A 16314-nucleotide genomic window follows, 5' to 3' on the forward strand; every position below is an offset into this window, starting at 1 on the left:
AGAAGTTTTGTGGGAAATCAAATAGCTATGTCTTAGTTAAGGAGATTATAGGGAATGCATTACACTGCTTTCTGGCCCTGCTGAAAACAGCTGACCAGTATCTAGTTAGTGCATATTTAGGGGTTGGGTCTTTCCTGTGCTCATGAATTCCTTAGACCATGTTATCTATGGAATATCTCATCTTGTTCTCCACCCTGCTTTCTGCATCTGCTCTTTGGTGGTCTTGGGAATGCCTTGTTTTTTGTGCACACTTTCTATAGATCTTACTGGCACATAGCCAAAGACATATTGTGCAATGTTCTCCCTATAATGTATGCTTAATATATACAGGAGCTGGAGATCAGGTCGGGGAGATTTCCCTTAGCCTCCCTCTCATCTCTCTTGACTTGCATGGAGTCTTGAATAATCTTTTCTGCTGAACCCACAATTGATGATAGGCTAAACCTGCAATTGGTGACCCCAGTGTGATAAGCCGAACCTGCAATAGTTTTTTTAGCAAATAACTGAAAGAACAAAAATATTCTAGAAAATATAGAGAAAACAAATTATTTCAGAACCCAGCTAAAATGTTATAAGGAAGTATATTCTATACTTACCTCTGCCTTGTTAGTGCATTATAATTGTTTATTTCCTTCTGTCAGACTTTATTGGGAGTGGGGGAAGGTTGTGTCTTTTACCTAAGTTTGGGGCCTTGTACGTAGTTATGTAATCAGAAAAAAAAGCTGTTTTTCCATGTCAAGATGAGAAGTTTGAACAGATGACCTGGAAAGTTCCTTTCAACCCTGAGAGACTAAGAAAAGGGAGTAGTGATAGTTGTTTACATACCACTTAAAAGTGGGCTTTTCCTTTGTTGCATCAAGGGCCAATGTTTCAAAGCTACAGAAAGCAGTTGACTCTCAGCTTAATATTACAGTGGTAAGAATTTTCTAACAAATATAGCTACCCAATAGAGGCTGTTTCAGAAGGAAATAATTGGAATATAAAAGCTGATCCTTATGTACCTTTAGTTTAGGTCTTCCCAATCTTTTTCATGCCATTGCCGACACAGAAAATGGTTATACAGCATATCGATCAATATCTCAAGGCGTATTTGTCACACTTTCTCAGGACTTCGAAAAAACTAATCTAGTCTAACATCCTCATCTGCAATGGGGGAAAGTGAGTCTTAGGGAATGCTACATTTCCGGATCAAGACTTTAACGTTAATAATGGGAAAAGAGTCTTTGCACGACTAATCAGCCAAAGTTTCCTCCCTACTAATTAAGCAGGGTTGGATGTCAGGGTTGAAGACTGGGTCTGGGATAGTTGCAGTGGAGGGGACGAGGGTCTAGTTCAGTATTGCTTTAAATGTGGTCCTATGACCACTGGCATCAGAAATTGTTAAACAATGAGGAACCTGTTGAAAACAGAGTCACGGGCCTCACAGATATACTGAATCAGGCACTGCAGCAAGTCCAGGAAATCTGCATTTTTAGGTTTGAAACGTGCCCCACTTCCCCCGCCCCAGCAGTGTTTTGGATACTGAGCGCCAGTTGCGGCCTGAACTCAGCGGCTCTGCTGGTCGCGCAGCACCCGCCAGCTTGACCTCGGAGCAGCGCAGGCCGCACAGCTATCCCGCGTCCTCGCGGTAAAACTGTTACGTACTGGCCCTTTCGGTCGTCACAGGCGGACGCCAGCCAGCCCCGCACTGTTGCGGTGAGGTGGCCACAGTGCCTCCATCAGCCTCCAGGCCGGGCGGAGGAACCGAATGCGGAGGGGAGGGCCGGGGGCAGAGGTGGCTCAGCTACGCCTCCTCTAGGCCAGGGCTCTCCGCAGGCAAGCCGGGCTGCGGTTTCCTTCTCCGCCCCCGAGCCCTCCTCCTTTGCAACCTCACCCACCGGGAAGCTACTACAGCGCCTGCGTGAATTCTGCCCTGCCTAGCTCCCCGGCTACTGACCGGATGTTAGCCGATTTCCCATAGTGCCTTGCGAGTGGCGGGCATGAGAGTAAACTACAGAGGGTCACCAGCGGGTTCTGTTCGTCATTGTTGGAGTTCTGTTGTGCCGCGGGGCTGTAGGAGGTTGGCGCCTGGTCGCTGCCTTGTAAGTTGGTGCAATGGCGCTTTTCCGGGGCGTGTGGAGCGTGCTGAGTGCACTGGGAAAGTCCGGAGCGGACCTCTGCGCGGGTTGTGGAAGTCGACTGCGCTCTCCCTTCAGGTAAGGACCTCTCGCCTGCACTTCAGGAGGCGGCACGGCTCAGGGTGTCTGGGTTGGAGTGTAGACGTTTTCGTACACTTTTTTGTGTCTCCTAGGTGGTCCGGGCCACCGTGGCGCTTTGAATCATGCCGCGACTTTGCGAAGGGGCTGGTGGTTTTGCGACCAGGCCTTATCCAGCAGTCTTACTTTCCGGCCACCCTCCACCTTTCCTCTTCCTTCCCGCCGCTCCGCGCTGTCCAACCTTGTAGCCCTCGTTCAGAGTTCTCTGCGAAGTCGCGCGCCAAAGAGTCTCCCTCCATCAGTAGAAGCGTTGAGAAGGCAGGGTCCAGGAGCTGAAGTGCAGATGCTTTCCTCCACTCTGCCCTTCTTAACAGGCATAGATGAAGCTTCGAGAGTTCAGTTTTGCAGGTCTTTTCTCTGGTTAGGACAGGGTTTTAAAAGTCACTAACACCGTGCCATATATAGCATTCTGATAGCGTCTTTTTGGGGGGAATCTGTGTTCATCTAAAAGTGAATATTGGCACTTAAATACTTGATATTGGTTATTTTCTTTATACGTAGTTTTGCATATGTACCGAGATGTTTTTCATCCACCGTGAATAGTTATCCAAAGAAGCCTCTGACTTCATACGTTCGATTTTCTAAAGAACAGCTACCCATATTTAAAGCTCAGAACCCAGGTAAGGAGTTTTGGAGCATTTACTGTTTTCTGATGTAATAAAGAAGCCACTAAACAGTTTTACTTCAGACTTGATTTGCACTTTGAAAGCATCCAGTGACTGCGGAAAAATAACCATTAACGTTTAGTGGTCTGTAAAGTATGACATTTTTTACCAAGTACAAATTCCTTATAAATAATTGAGCTAATGAAAGGTATTTTTATTTATTTCTTATTACTATGTATATTTTATTGAGGTATAGTTGAAGCACAGTGTTACACTAGTTTCAGGTGTACAACATAGTGGTGACTGGACAACTGTATACATTATGCTATGCTGACCACAAGTGTAGCTACCATCAATCACCATACAAGACTATTACAATACCATTGACTTTATCCTCCTGACTTACTCATTTAATGAAAAGTATTTTAAAAATAGCAGCATGTGGAGTGGAAGCACCCAGGGAAGAAGATGAAAAAGCTGAATTTTGGGGGTCTAGTTGCCATTGGCCTGGAGCACCATTGATGAATCATTTTATTACTTGCTTTAGCTCCTGCTTCAGGGAATTGTTAATGAAGTTGCAATGAAATAACTTATGTGGATGTGTTCTGTAAACTGTAAAGCTCTATACAAATTGCTAATTCCAAGAGCTTTTTCACTGGAAATCGGTTGACTTCCTGAAAAAAAAAAAGATTTCCAGGTAGGATTTTTGTTGACTCCCTAGAAAGGCTGTGGGCCTTCATTTGTGATTATAGTAGTGTAAAGATAATAACTAAATTAAGAATAGTCAACTTTATGATTTCTAGAGCCCTTTCACAGGGTACTTGTGAAAACCAAATGAACTGTAATGAAAATTCCTACATTATAAAGAATTGGTTTAAGAGACATGTTTAAGAAGTACTCACATGTTTTAAAATTTTGTAGTTCAAACTAAGTGGTTTGTTAAAATGCCACTCCAGTTAAGATGAGGAAGGAAATGGGGAATAATGACTTGATCAGTTAAGATGAGGAAGGAAATGGGGAATAATGAATTGATTTTAGAATAGCTTGTTGCAAGTAGTGTTTCTGTAACTGAAATACAAGGCAGTGTTACGTGAATCAAGATTATATTTTATTGTTGAGTAAGGTTTTATGAACTTAATAATTCCTGAAAGATGGGAAAAAAATTTTTGTTTGAAATATGAAGTAAAAAAGCTTGAAGACAGTGATTACCCAACTGCTTAAACTAATAATTTTGGGAGGGTATGTGACATATTTCTTAATTATTAGGTAACAGACTTTAACAATTCTGGATAAAGTATGAAATTAAAGAAAACCTAAATCATTGTATTATATGTGGTATAGAGGTGTCTGTAATAAAACTTAGAGCTAAAGCTAGACTTCCTAGAAGTCTTTAGAAATTAATCCTGAGACATAAAATTGTGACTTTTTCATTTTATTTCAATCTATAGATGCGAAAAATTCAGAACTAATTAGAAAAATTGCCCAGCTATGGAGGGAACTTCCTGATTCAGAGAAAAAAGTAAGCATATTGGTTTTCAGTATTGCTGACCAGTTATTCTGCAGTTAAGAATAATAGTCATGTCCTTTAAGGGACTAGATGATTAAAAAAATTTTTTTAGTATCTGTTACCTATAAAGGAACTTCATACTTTCTGATTCATAATGATTAGAAAATGGGTGTATGGCAGTGGCAACAAAGGGTTGGCAGTATCTGAAACTGAAGACTAGTTGTTAGACTCTCACCTTTGTTAACATTTTTATGAAAAAAACATGTTTTTAGTCCATATACATGTGATTCCAGAGCACATTTTTCACTTGGTGGTTTAGTCTGTCTTTTTATTTTTTTTTAATTTTTATTTATTTTTAATGTTTATTTTTTTTTAATTTTTTTTAATGTTTATTTATTTCTGAGACAGAGAGAGACAGAGCATGAGTGGGGCAGGGGCAGAGAGAGAGGGAGACACAGAATCAGAAGCAGGCTCCAGGCTCCGAGCTGTCAGCACAGAGCCCGATGTGGGGCTCGAACTCACAAGTTGTGAGATCATGACCTGAGCTGAAGTCGGACGCTCAACTGACTGAGCCACCCAGGTGCCCCTAGTCTGTCTTTATCTGAAGTCATGCAATTGTCTTTCCCTGGCGGGTGTGCTGTGTTTGATTTATCAGCAGTAATTTATTGACTTCATGTTTGGGTTTTTATTTATAGATATATGAAGATGCTTACAGGGCAGACTGGCAGGCATACAAAGAAGAGATAAACAGAATTCAAGAACAGTTAACTCCAAGTCAGATTGTATCTTTGGAAAAAGAAATCCAGCAAAAACGTTTAAAAAAGAAAGCATTAATAAAAAAGAGAGTGAGTATCAGTGAAATATTTTTTTCCTTTGGCAAAGAACTGAAATTTATAGAACAATGAATATTGGGAGTTTTTCTTATTTTGATATATGTGGCTAAATGGTAGAATGTCATCAGGAGTACCCCAGTTAGGAAAAAATGGGATAACTCTTTTCTGCCACTAGGACCACTTGGCATTGAGTCTGTCTTGGAACCCCTTGTTACTACTTTTGAATGTATCCAAATTTAAGATACGTAGTTAGGACTAGAATGAAAGCTGAAGGAACAGAGTTATGAAACAGCCAAATCAGGAATAGCAAGAATCTTTGTGTCTGTGTCTTGTCTAGGATAACCTGCTGATTTGAATTGTTTTATAGGTAATGGTGAGTTTGATTATGGATGAGTTTCATTATGGATGTTGCTAAATAGACTGATTTCATTAACACATCAGGAAAAAATGCCTTTATTGTATCTAGTCAAATAAGAAGTCCTATAGGATGAACTACTTTTCCTCATTAAACACCCCACATGGTTCAGATTTGTAGTCTGGTCCCAGTTTAAGGTTATTAATCCACATAAATACTATTGCTTGAAAGCAAAATACAAAATACAAAAATGTATTCCTACATTTTTCTGTAGGAACAGTATTAGGTATGAGATGGTCAGCTTGCTGGTCCAGTACATATACTGTAAAAAATGGTCATCAGAGTTAAAACTATTTCTTTGAAAAAGTAAATTTGAGACTTTAATGTGAGATGACAACATATGTCTCCCTGACTCTTGTTGAGCTCTCCTAGCACCAGAGTTCAGGACTCACCCATTTTAAGTCAGTAATCTAGATAGCAATCTAGTCTTCTGATCCAATTAGTAAAAAGGAGCTAGAAAAGACAATAGAAATACAGTGTCTGCATAGGGGTATTTGGAGGGGTGGGTACTGAAGTTTATTCTCCCTCCTTTATTCTCCCTTCCTTTTTAATGCACCCATCCAATGTAAGAGTGGAGAGACCAGAAATGAGGATTGGGCAGTAATATGGGATTTCCCTTTCATATATTTCTTTTTCTCTTTCTCCTCCTAGTATTCCCATTTTATGTTGGTTACACCTGTTCTAAGTTGTCCTATAGTCCTTGGATAGTCTTCAGTTTTTGGTTTATTTTTCAGTCTTTGTTCTCTTTGTTTTGGATTTTTGAGGATTCTATTATTACATCCTTTAGCCCAGTGATTCTTTCTTCAGCCATGTCCAGTCTACTAATAAACCCATTAAAGACATTCTTCGTTTCATTACAACATTCTTGTCTCTCTTCTCTCTCTCCTTTCTCTCCTCTCTCTCTCTTTTTTTTAATAGGTGCCATACCCAGCTTGGAGCCCAGTCTCCTGAGCTGAGATTAAGAGTCAGATACTTAACTGACTGAGCCACCCAGGCGCCTCTGTTACAGCATTTTTGATCTCTAACTTTTTTTGTTTTTTGGTTTTTTTTGGTTACTTCTTGGGATTTCCATCTCCGAGTTTTACATTGCCAATCTGTTCTTACATGCAATCTGGAGCCTTTAGCATACTAATCTAGTTGTTTTAAATTCCCGGTCTGATAATTTCAACATCCCTCCCATATCTGGTTCTGATGCTTGCTTTGTCTCTTCATATTATGTTTTTTGCCTTTTAGTCTGCCTTGGAAGTTTTTTCTTGATTGATGGACATAATGTACTGAATAAAAGGAACTGCTGTAAATAGGCCTTAGCAATGTGGTGGTGAGGTGTGGGGGTCAAGAAAAGCATTCTGTAGTCCTACAATTAGGTCCCGATCTTTTAGTGAGCCTATGCAACTGGTCTGTGAACTTCACAAGAGTTTCTCAGTTCACTCTTCCACACTCCCCCTCCCCATTAGGTGTGAGTCAGAATGACTAGAGTGTGCAGGAGTTGGGTGTTTTCCCTTCATGCAGGTAAGTTAGGCTCTGGTTAACTAGTTTCCCCTGAAGGCAGGCCTTGTTAATAGTTGAGTGCTCAGGCATTTCAAAATAGTTTCTTTTCCTCTCTTCCTTTCTTACAGAAGCAGGGGAAATATTTTTTCTGGTATTAATTGTGGAAATCTGGTTTAGCTCCTAGAAGTATATCACAATACTGTGAGGACTGTCTTCTTTTTTTTTTTTTTTTTTAATTTAAGTTTATTTATTTTGAGAGGCCAAGAGAGCCAGCAGGGGAGAGGCAGAGAGAGAGAGAATCCCACTCTGTCATCGCAGAGCCCGATGCTGGGCTCAAACTCACTAATGGTGACCTGAGCTGAAACCAAGAGGCGGACGCTTAACTGACTGAGCCACCCAGGCGTCCTGTGAGGACATTCTTATGACTGGCTCCCCCTGAAGCCAGAACATCCAGCAATTAATTAATTACAGTAGAGGTTTTGGTACCCCAGCACTGGTTCCAGCAGGGGTTGCTTCGACTCCCTGTATTTACTTGTGTGTCACTCCAGTCTAGGGGGCAGCAGTTTGAAACAAACTTCTCTCCCTTAGGGATCCAAGAGGGTTGTTGATTTTTCAGTCTGTTCAGCTGTATACTTATTGTTAGGAAGGATGATGAATTCCAAGCTCTAGAAACAAAAGGGGAAACAGTTACGTTATGAAGTACCTGGAGTCTGCAGTAGTTTTATAGTTGTTCTGTGTCTGAGAAGTCCAGGAAGAATGAGGTTAATCACAGGGGCTGTACTTTATTTATGAAATAAAATTGGGTTTGTTATTGACTTTAACCAAATTGCCATTAAAAACCACATAATTTATGAATTACAAGTACTACTATCCAAATTCAAAAACTAAATAGAATAGTGCAGCATCCTTTATTCTCTGAAACTCAGAAAGTAAACATTAAAAAAATTTTTTTTTAATGTTTTTATTTATGTTTGAGAGACAGAGTGTGAGTGGGGGAGGGGCAGAATGTGAGAGGGAGACACAGAATCTGAAGCAGGCTCTAGGCTCTGAGCTGTCAGCACAGAGCCCGAACTCAAGAGCTGTGAGATCATGACCTGAGCTGAAGTCGAACACTTAACTGACTGAGCTACCCAGGTGCCCCTTGAAACTAAACTAACTTAAACAGTAAGGGATACATGTATTTGCTATTTCTTGCCTCCTCTGTCCTTTGGTACCTAGTTAAAAGAATTGAATTTAACACATCTGTTGAAGTTTAAAAGTTGAGAGATACCAAGGAAGGAAATGAAATGAGAGATTATTAAACAGATACTCTAGTGTTTATGAGTTGTGGTAGAGGCATATAGTGGCTGGGAGATGGTAGTGTTCTGGAAGGATGAAACTGAAATTGTTTTAACCTTTAAAAAAGATTTTGTACCTAAGTGCTCAGTTACTCACTTCATGGAGACCATGAAAATAATATGTAAGGGAAAAGTTTTTATATGGAAAATAACTCATAAAACCTTTTATAATTTTCAAAACTTAGTGCTATCACAAAAATAATTCTGATCCCAAGAGTGAGTAGTCATTTTGTATATACAAAGAATCATAACATTCACTTATAGGAACTTCCTGTAATGCATAGTAGTGAATAAAGTTTCTGTAGGTAAAGTCTTACAGAAGTTAAAACTATATCTAACTCTTCCATTTTTGTTACTCAGGAGTTAACAATGCTTGGAAAACCGAAAAGACCTCGCTCAGCTTACAACATTTATATAGCTGAAAGGTTCCAGGAACATAAGGATGGTACATCACAGGTAAAGCAGAATTAGATTTGTTTTTTAAATTTTTGTTTTGATTTTTAAAATATTTAGACAGAAAATTGTAGGGGTGTCATATGTTAGGATGTGAAGAAAAGTAGTAAATTGTTATAAATAAGTACTTTATACAAATAATGCCCTCTTGTATCTTTTAAAGGAAAACACATTTTCTTGCCACATACAATTTGAGTACTTAGCGGCCAATATATATATTGTCAGCTTTTTTAAATTTAAAATAATAACATTTTCAAATTTATAGGGGTGTTAAAGTTCTGGACTTCTTATCAGTCAGTCCTGGGACTGTTTTACCATCACTGGGAAAGAATGAGAGTGGGATTATAATACTTTGTACTGGGATTTGAGTATAACCTTGCTTCATATTATATCCTTTAATAAAATTTTGGTTATGCCCATGGGAATGTATTACACCCATGAGCATCACCATATGAATATGTCAAAGAAGAAAAGAAGTGTGTCATTCCTGCCGTGGCTTATTCTTTCCTTATTTCCTTGTTAGAAGCTCCAAATTGGCAATTGTATTTTTCCTTTTATAATATGATAGGGTAAGAAGAGCATACGTTCAGATCTCTAACTTTTGTCAATTTGAGATGAAGGTTTTTGCCACTGTGCCACATTTTGGGTTATTAGGATCTGTAGTTCATTTCATAAGTCCTGTTTGACACTTGATTAAATAATATGTATATGTGATATGGTCTTCCCTGGCTGTATACTTGCATTTATTTACTCCTTGGGATTTTAAAATTGTTTCTATGGCCTTAAATTACTAAAAATATATGCTTGTTTATTTTTTTAGTTGGAATTTGCTCAGTCATTAAATGACTTTGGATTTAGTTTTCTTATCAGTGTAAAAAGGTTATACGCTAGAGAATGCTTCTAAATCAGTGGTTCTCAACTCGACTGCACCTTGGAATCACCTAGAAAGCTTAATGGCTGAGGGACCCTATCTCAGGATATTAAAATTAATGCAACTATCATTTTTATTCATTTAAAAAATATTGGGTATATATCCTTGTAGTTAAAAGAATCAAAATAAGACTTGTTATAAAAGATAACCAGTTTTCACAGCCCTGTCATATAAGTGAATACCTTTTATTGTTAGCTCATTCTTGTGCTGTTTATCTTCATTTCTGTGAATAACAGCCTTATATTGTTACTTCTTGATTTTTTTTCAATTTTCAGCATTACCTATATTTTAGGCATTATCTCCCATTATTTGAGATGAGCATTTATTACTTCCTCATCCCACTGTTCATGTTTCCATTTTCCTGCCTCCCAGTATACTTACAATTTTGGTTAGAGAAGTATTGAGTATGATATTTGCTATGCCATTTGCTATGCCATTTGCTATGACTATTTTTTTTTAATTGCAAAACTTTCACTGAAGTTCAGTATGTCTTATGTTTTTGTTTCCTTAGTTTTTTATGTATTATCAGTAATTTAGCCCCAAACCCTTAAATATTTACCAGCTTTCAGTGCATTTAGATGCATTAGCTATTCTGTCAGTTTCAATCTGGAACCTCTGTTTTGTTCCACTTTGGTTGTAGCCTTTTATTGCTAGTGCACAGTTGACATTCATCTTTGTGGTGGTTTTGCTTCTGCTGTTGTCTTTCTTGGTTTACTGATTTTATTATAGGAGCATCTCCCCAGTGAGAGTACATGGAAGATCAATTTTTTGAATTTTTGCTTGTCTGAAAATAATCTCTAACCTTATATTTGCTTGATAGTTTGGGCATAGAATTCTAAGCATAGAATCTAGAGATCATGTTCTTTCAGAATTTTAAAAATATTGCTTCTTTCTCTTGTTAATAGCTTTTGAGAAGTATAAAGCCATTTTGATTATTGGTCCTTTGAATGTGATCTGGTTTCTTTTTTCTTCTCTCCCCTCCCCCCCCACCTTTCCCGCTGTGTTCTCTTTAAGACCTCATACTTGTTTTTGTGTCTTCTGAGCTGGTCCTCTCATTTTCTTTTCTGTATTGTTTTTCTCTTAACCTTTTTTGCTTTTCTTTCTGGGATACTGTATACGTACATTTTTACTTAATCTCCTTGTTTTCAGTGTGGTACCACTGGCCCCAACTGTACCTAGTATCCACAGAGTAGCTCTATTTTACCCTTTTGAGGGGATAAGTCCTAGAATCTGCCCATGGTGGGGATTTAATCTCTTTTTCAAGAGAATTTCAGTCAGTCTTACTGTTTTAAGCACACCTTTCACCACCGTTTTCTACCTATCTGGTGCTGCCAATTCCTGAGCTGCTTGGGAATTCTGCATTGTAAATTGGTTTGCTTTACGGCTTTCCCCAGTACCAGGTTGGGAATCTGCCTTCTTGGTTAGGTAACTCAGTTACCATTTCTCCACCTACTTTTTAGCTGCTAAAATTTTGTGTTGGTAGTTTCCTCTCCTGTTGTCTTTGTCCATGTGGGTTTATGCCTTAAAAAGTGTTGTTTATTCATTTACTTAAAAAAAATAAACAATAGAAATTTATTGTTCACAGTTCTGGAGGCTGGGAAGTCCAAGATCAAGGCACTGTCATAGTTGTCTGCTAGTGAGGTCCCTCTTGGTTCATAGCTGGTACCATCTCACGGTGTCCTCACATGGTGGAAGGGCTTATTTAATGAGTTTTAGGAAGGAGCAAAACTAAACATCTTTCCATCTCTTTAATTTTCTTTAATGAATTACTTTATTAAGGTGAAAGATCAGATTTTTTTATGCATGCAACTTTATAAATTATTGTTGAACTCAGTGAATACAAAAGCTTATGGATTAAACATAAGGAAAAAGCTTAGCTATGAAAGATTGAAGCAATTCCTTCCAGAGCTAAGAGAGCAATTATTTAGTGAGTAAATGTCCCTGAATATATTAGATGTGTTTATAAAGGTAAGTATTAAGTATTAAAGTGTTCCAAAACATGATGGTTATGTAGTCTCAGATACTGTCTATACCTCTATTTTTGTTGGTAGGATAAAATAACAGAGTTCTGGTCAGAACAGTAAAGTTCATTATTCTCACTCTGCTTCTGTTTAAAATCACTGATGACTTCCTCTTAGATTTAAATAGATTCTTTTCAGACCATTTTCCTCCCTTCTTCACACTTGCCTTCTCCGACCCCTCTGCCCCTCATTCTTCACCCACCCATTTATTGCCTCAGTCTCTGCTTTCTGGGAGCAACAGCACATACTGTGTGAGGTGTGCTGACTCTCCTCTCTAACTCTCCTCCATCCCTGGGTTTCCTGCATCCTTTAATTTTATAAATGAAGAACCAAGCCTAAGAGAGGTAATAATGACTTTTTCCAGGTCATATAATTTAAGTTCAGCTAAGTAGAATTAAGGACCAGTGTGGTATTGTTCCTATGAGTATGCCTGAATACTTAGGTACAAATTTTAGAATAAAACATTAAGATACAGGGAAGAAATAAAACATTTAAGTCTTTGAAGTTAGTCTATCATAGGAATATAGATTTATACTTGAATATAAGTATTGTTGAATCAAAAAAGATACATCTGCACAGCAAAGGAAACCATTAACAAAGTGAAAAAGCAACCTACTGAATGAGGGGAAAGATTTGAAAATCATATATATGAAAAGGTTAATATCTAAAATATATAAAGAACTTGTACAACTCAGTAGCAAAAAAACAAGCTGACTTAAAAAATGGGAGAAAATCTGAATACACATTTTTCCAAAGAAGACAATACAGATGACTAACATGTACATAAAAAGGTTTTCAGCACCAGTAATCAGGCAAATGCAAACCAAATGAGATATCACCTCATATCTGTTAGAATGGCTGTTATCAAAAAGATAAGAAAATAACAGGTGGTGGCAAAGATGCTGAGAAAAGGGGGGCGCCTGGGTGGCTTGGTCGGTTAAGCGTCCGACTTCGGCTCAGGTCATGATCTCACGGTCCGTGAGTTCGAGCCCCGCGTCGGGCTCTGTGCTGACAGCTCAGAGCCTGGAGCCTGTTTCAGATTCTGTGACTCCCTCTCTCTCTGCCCCTCCCCTGTTCATGCTCTGTCTCTCTCTGTCTCAAAAATTAAACGTTAAAAAAAAATTAAAAAAAAAAAAAAAAGATGCTGAGTAAAGGGAATCGCTGTGTATATGTTGATGGGAATGTAGATTGCAGCTCACTGTAGAAAATGGTATGGAGTTTCCTCAAAAAATTAATAGAATTTTCATATGATCCTGCAGTTCTACTTCTGGATATTTATCCAAAGGAAACAAAAACACTAACTTGAAAAGATATCTGCACTCCCATGTTCATTGGGCATTATTTACAATAATCAAGATGTGGAAGCTATCCAACTGTCCATTGATGGATGATGGATAAATAAACTGGTGTGCATGCATTATTCAGCCATCAAAAAGAATGAAAATTTTGCTGTTTGCAGCAACATGTATGGTCTTTGAGAGCATTATGCTAAATGAAATAAGTCAGAAATAGACAAATAACTGTATGATCTCTCTTATATGTGGAATCTTGAAAACAACAACAAAACAACCAAGTTCATAAATAGAATGGATTGGTGGTTGCTAGAGGTTGGGGTTGGGATGCAGAATGGGTGAGAATGGTCAAAGTGTACCAGTTTCTAATTTTAAATAAGTAAGTCCTGAAGATACATTGTACAGCATGGTGACTGTAGGGGTGCCTGGGTGGCTTCATCGGTTGAGCATACTACTCTTGATTTTGGCTCAGGGTCGTGAGGTGAGCTCCGTGCTGAGCGTGGAGCCTGCTTAAGATTCTCGTCTCTTCCTCCCCCACTCACGTGTGTGCACATGCTCTCTCTCTCTCCTCTCTCCCTCTAAAAAACAACAACATGGTGACTATAGTTAAAAATAATATATTGCACTTTTGAGGGGCACCTGGGTGGCTCAGTTGGTTGAGCATCCGACTTTGGCTCAGGTCATGATCTTGTGGTTTGTGAGTTCAAGCCCCACGTGTGCTGACAGCTCAGAGCCTGGAGTCTGCTTCAGATTCTGTGTCCCCCTCTCTCTCGGCCCCACCCCTGCTTGTGCTGTGTCTCTCTCTGTCTTTCAAAAATGAATAAACATAAAAAAATTTTTTTTTAAATGACATATTACACTTTTGAAAGTTGCCTGGAGTAAATCTTAAAACTTCTTGTCACAAAAAAAAATTTTGTAACTATGTATTGTGACAGATTAGTTAACTAGACTTACGGTGGTGATCATTTCACAGGATATACAAATGATGAATCAAGTTTACACCTGATATTAATAATGTCATATGTCGATTATATATCAATAAAAAAGGATAATATCTACATTCTATTCACTTTTTGTGTGTTTTAAGTTTAATAGTTCTTACTTAGAAAGACGGGGCTCCTGGGTGGCTCAGTCGGTTGAGCGTCTGACTTCAGCTCAGGTCATGATCTCGCAGTTGACGAGTTTGGGCCCCACGTTGGGCTCTGTGCTTATAGCTCAGAGCCTGGAGCCTGCTTCAGATTCTGTGTCTCCCTCTCTCTCTGCCTTTCCCCCGCTCATGCTCTGTCTCTCTCTGTCTCAAAAATAAAGATAAACATTAAAAAAAATTTTTGTTTTTTTTTTTTTTTTTAGAAAGAAAGGTAAGGAGCCCCTGGGTGGCTCAGTCAGTTAAGCATCTGACTCTGGCTCAGGTCATGAGCTCATGGCTCGTGGGTTTGAGCCCTGCTTCAGGCTCTGTGCTGACAGTTTGGAGCCTGGAGCCTGCTTCAGATTCTGTGTCCCATCTCTCTGCCCTCCCCCACTTGTCATCTGTCTCTCTGAAAAATAAAGAAACATTAAAAAAATTTTTTAAAAATGGAGGTAAGGAATTGATAAGACTTTGCCTGTGATTCTCGATATCAGATTTTATTATTGGAATCAAGAATTAAAAAAGATCTTTCTTTAACCACTGAAGTCTCTGTATCTGGTACTTAAACATATGTGTTTTACAGGTAAAGCTGAAGACTATAAATGAAAACTGGAAAAATCTCTCCAGTTCTCAAAAGCAAGTAAGTAGTATGGTTTTAGTCTCAAGTGTCTAGTTGGAATATCTGTGAGAGAATATATTAGGGCGAGGCTTTATTCATGTGAAAACAACTTTATATCACTAGTATCACAAAGTATTTTAAAATTATTTTTATATCTTTAGGACCAGTTCAGCTTTTTTCTTTTGGTAGTTTTTAACTACAAATAAAAAACAATGTCACTCATAAAGTGTTCACTCTATCCAGTGACAATCTCACCTTGCCTCAGCTCCTTTCCCACATCCCAAACCCTGAAATTGTCACAACTTAATTATCTTTAACTCTTAGCCTTTTTCTCATCTTTTATATCAAAAAAAAATTCCTTCCTTAGTCCCCCATTATACATGTAGAATAATAGTAAGGTGATTTCTAGAGTATATGGAAGCATTCCAGAAATTAATTGTAAAGATTCTTCTAAAAGAAATTATTTTAACAATTACACTTTTTCTCAGGTGTATATTCAACTTGCTAATGATGATAAAATTCGTTATTATAATGAAATGAAATCTTGGGAAGAACAGATGCTTGAAGTTGGACGAAATGATCTTCTACGTCGCACAGTAAAGCACCAAGCAAAAAATGGCATTGAAGAGTATTAAAATAGAAGATTGAGTTATGTTCATAATGGATAGACACAAGAAACCAATTAGGTCTCCATATCTGATGCTGTTGAAAATTAGAAAGGATAAAGTTGGTGAACATTTTATATTTAATTCCTTTTTCTTTAGCCCATGGACTTCTGCCAGTTCAATACATTTTGTATTAGTATCTTGCTTTGGAAAACCCAAACAGATAAAAAGTTCATGTGAAATTTACTTTGTGTTAAGGAACTACTGAGAATCACAATAATCCATGAAATGCAGTAGTGAATCATTTTACCTTTGATAAAGGTAAATCAGACTGTGAAGTTTTTCATACTTGATGACTGGAAAGAGTATTCTTGTTTCCTTATATATATATGGAGGCAGGAGTTTCATATTCAAAAGTGCCCCAAATTGTAGAAGTCATGGTGTTTTATGATACAGTTGTACATGTTTAAAAGAGGGGTGCCTGGGTGGCTCAGTCGGTTTTACATCTGATCTTGGTTTCGGCTCGGGTCATGGTCTCACAGTTCATGAGTTTGAGCCCTGCATCCAGCTTTGCTCTGATGGTGTGGAGCCTGTTTGGGATTCTCCCCCCCCCCCCCCTTCCCTCACCTGTTCTCTCTCTCTGACCCTCCCCGCTCATACCCTCTCTCTTTCTCTCTCTCTCAAAATAAAAGAGCACCCAGTACTCATCTATGTAAATGCCAATTCCCAGGTATAATTCATATATTCAGAATTGATAGTTGTACTTGCAAGGAATTGCTGGTTTCAGTTGCAACTTTTTATAAAAGGGATGGAGAGATTTATAAACC

At 38.4% G+C, this 16314-nt stretch overlaps 1 protein-coding gene across 3 annotated transcripts; it reads left to right on the plus strand.

The window, feature by feature from the left end:
• Window positions 1-1701: 1701 nt before the first annotated feature.
• TFAM (transcription factor A, mitochondrial) lies at window positions 1702-15733 on the plus strand. Of its 3 annotated transcripts, XM_042908826.1 has the most exons (8): window positions 2105-2195; window positions 2291-2603; window positions 2757-2875; window positions 4309-4379; window positions 5063-5212; window positions 8801-8896; window positions 14847-14903; window positions 15371-15733. In XM_042908826.1, the coding sequence occupies exons 2-8, from the start codon at window positions 2539-2541 to the stop codon at window positions 15515-15517; spliced, it is 705 nt and encodes a 234-aa protein (XP_042764760.1). In that variant the 5' UTR covers window positions 2105-2195; window positions 2291-2538; the 3' UTR covers window positions 15518-15733. The 3 variants fall into 3 exon arrangements, with proteins under 3 accessions (XP_042764759.1, XP_042764761.1, XP_042764760.1); XM_042908825.1 differs by lacking the exon at window positions 2291-2603 and having other exon boundaries at window positions 1702-2195; XM_042908827.1 differs by lacking the exons at window positions 2291-2603; window positions 5063-5212 and having other exon boundaries at window positions 1702-2195.
• Window positions 15734-16314: the final 581 nt, after the last annotated feature.

The sequence above is a fragment of the Panthera leo genome, chromosome D2, assembly GCF_018350215.1.
Source record: "Panthera leo isolate Ple1 chromosome D2, P.leo_Ple1_pat1.1, whole genome shotgun sequence".
NCBI lineage: Eukaryota > Metazoa > Chordata > Mammalia > Carnivora > Felidae > Panthera > Panthera leo.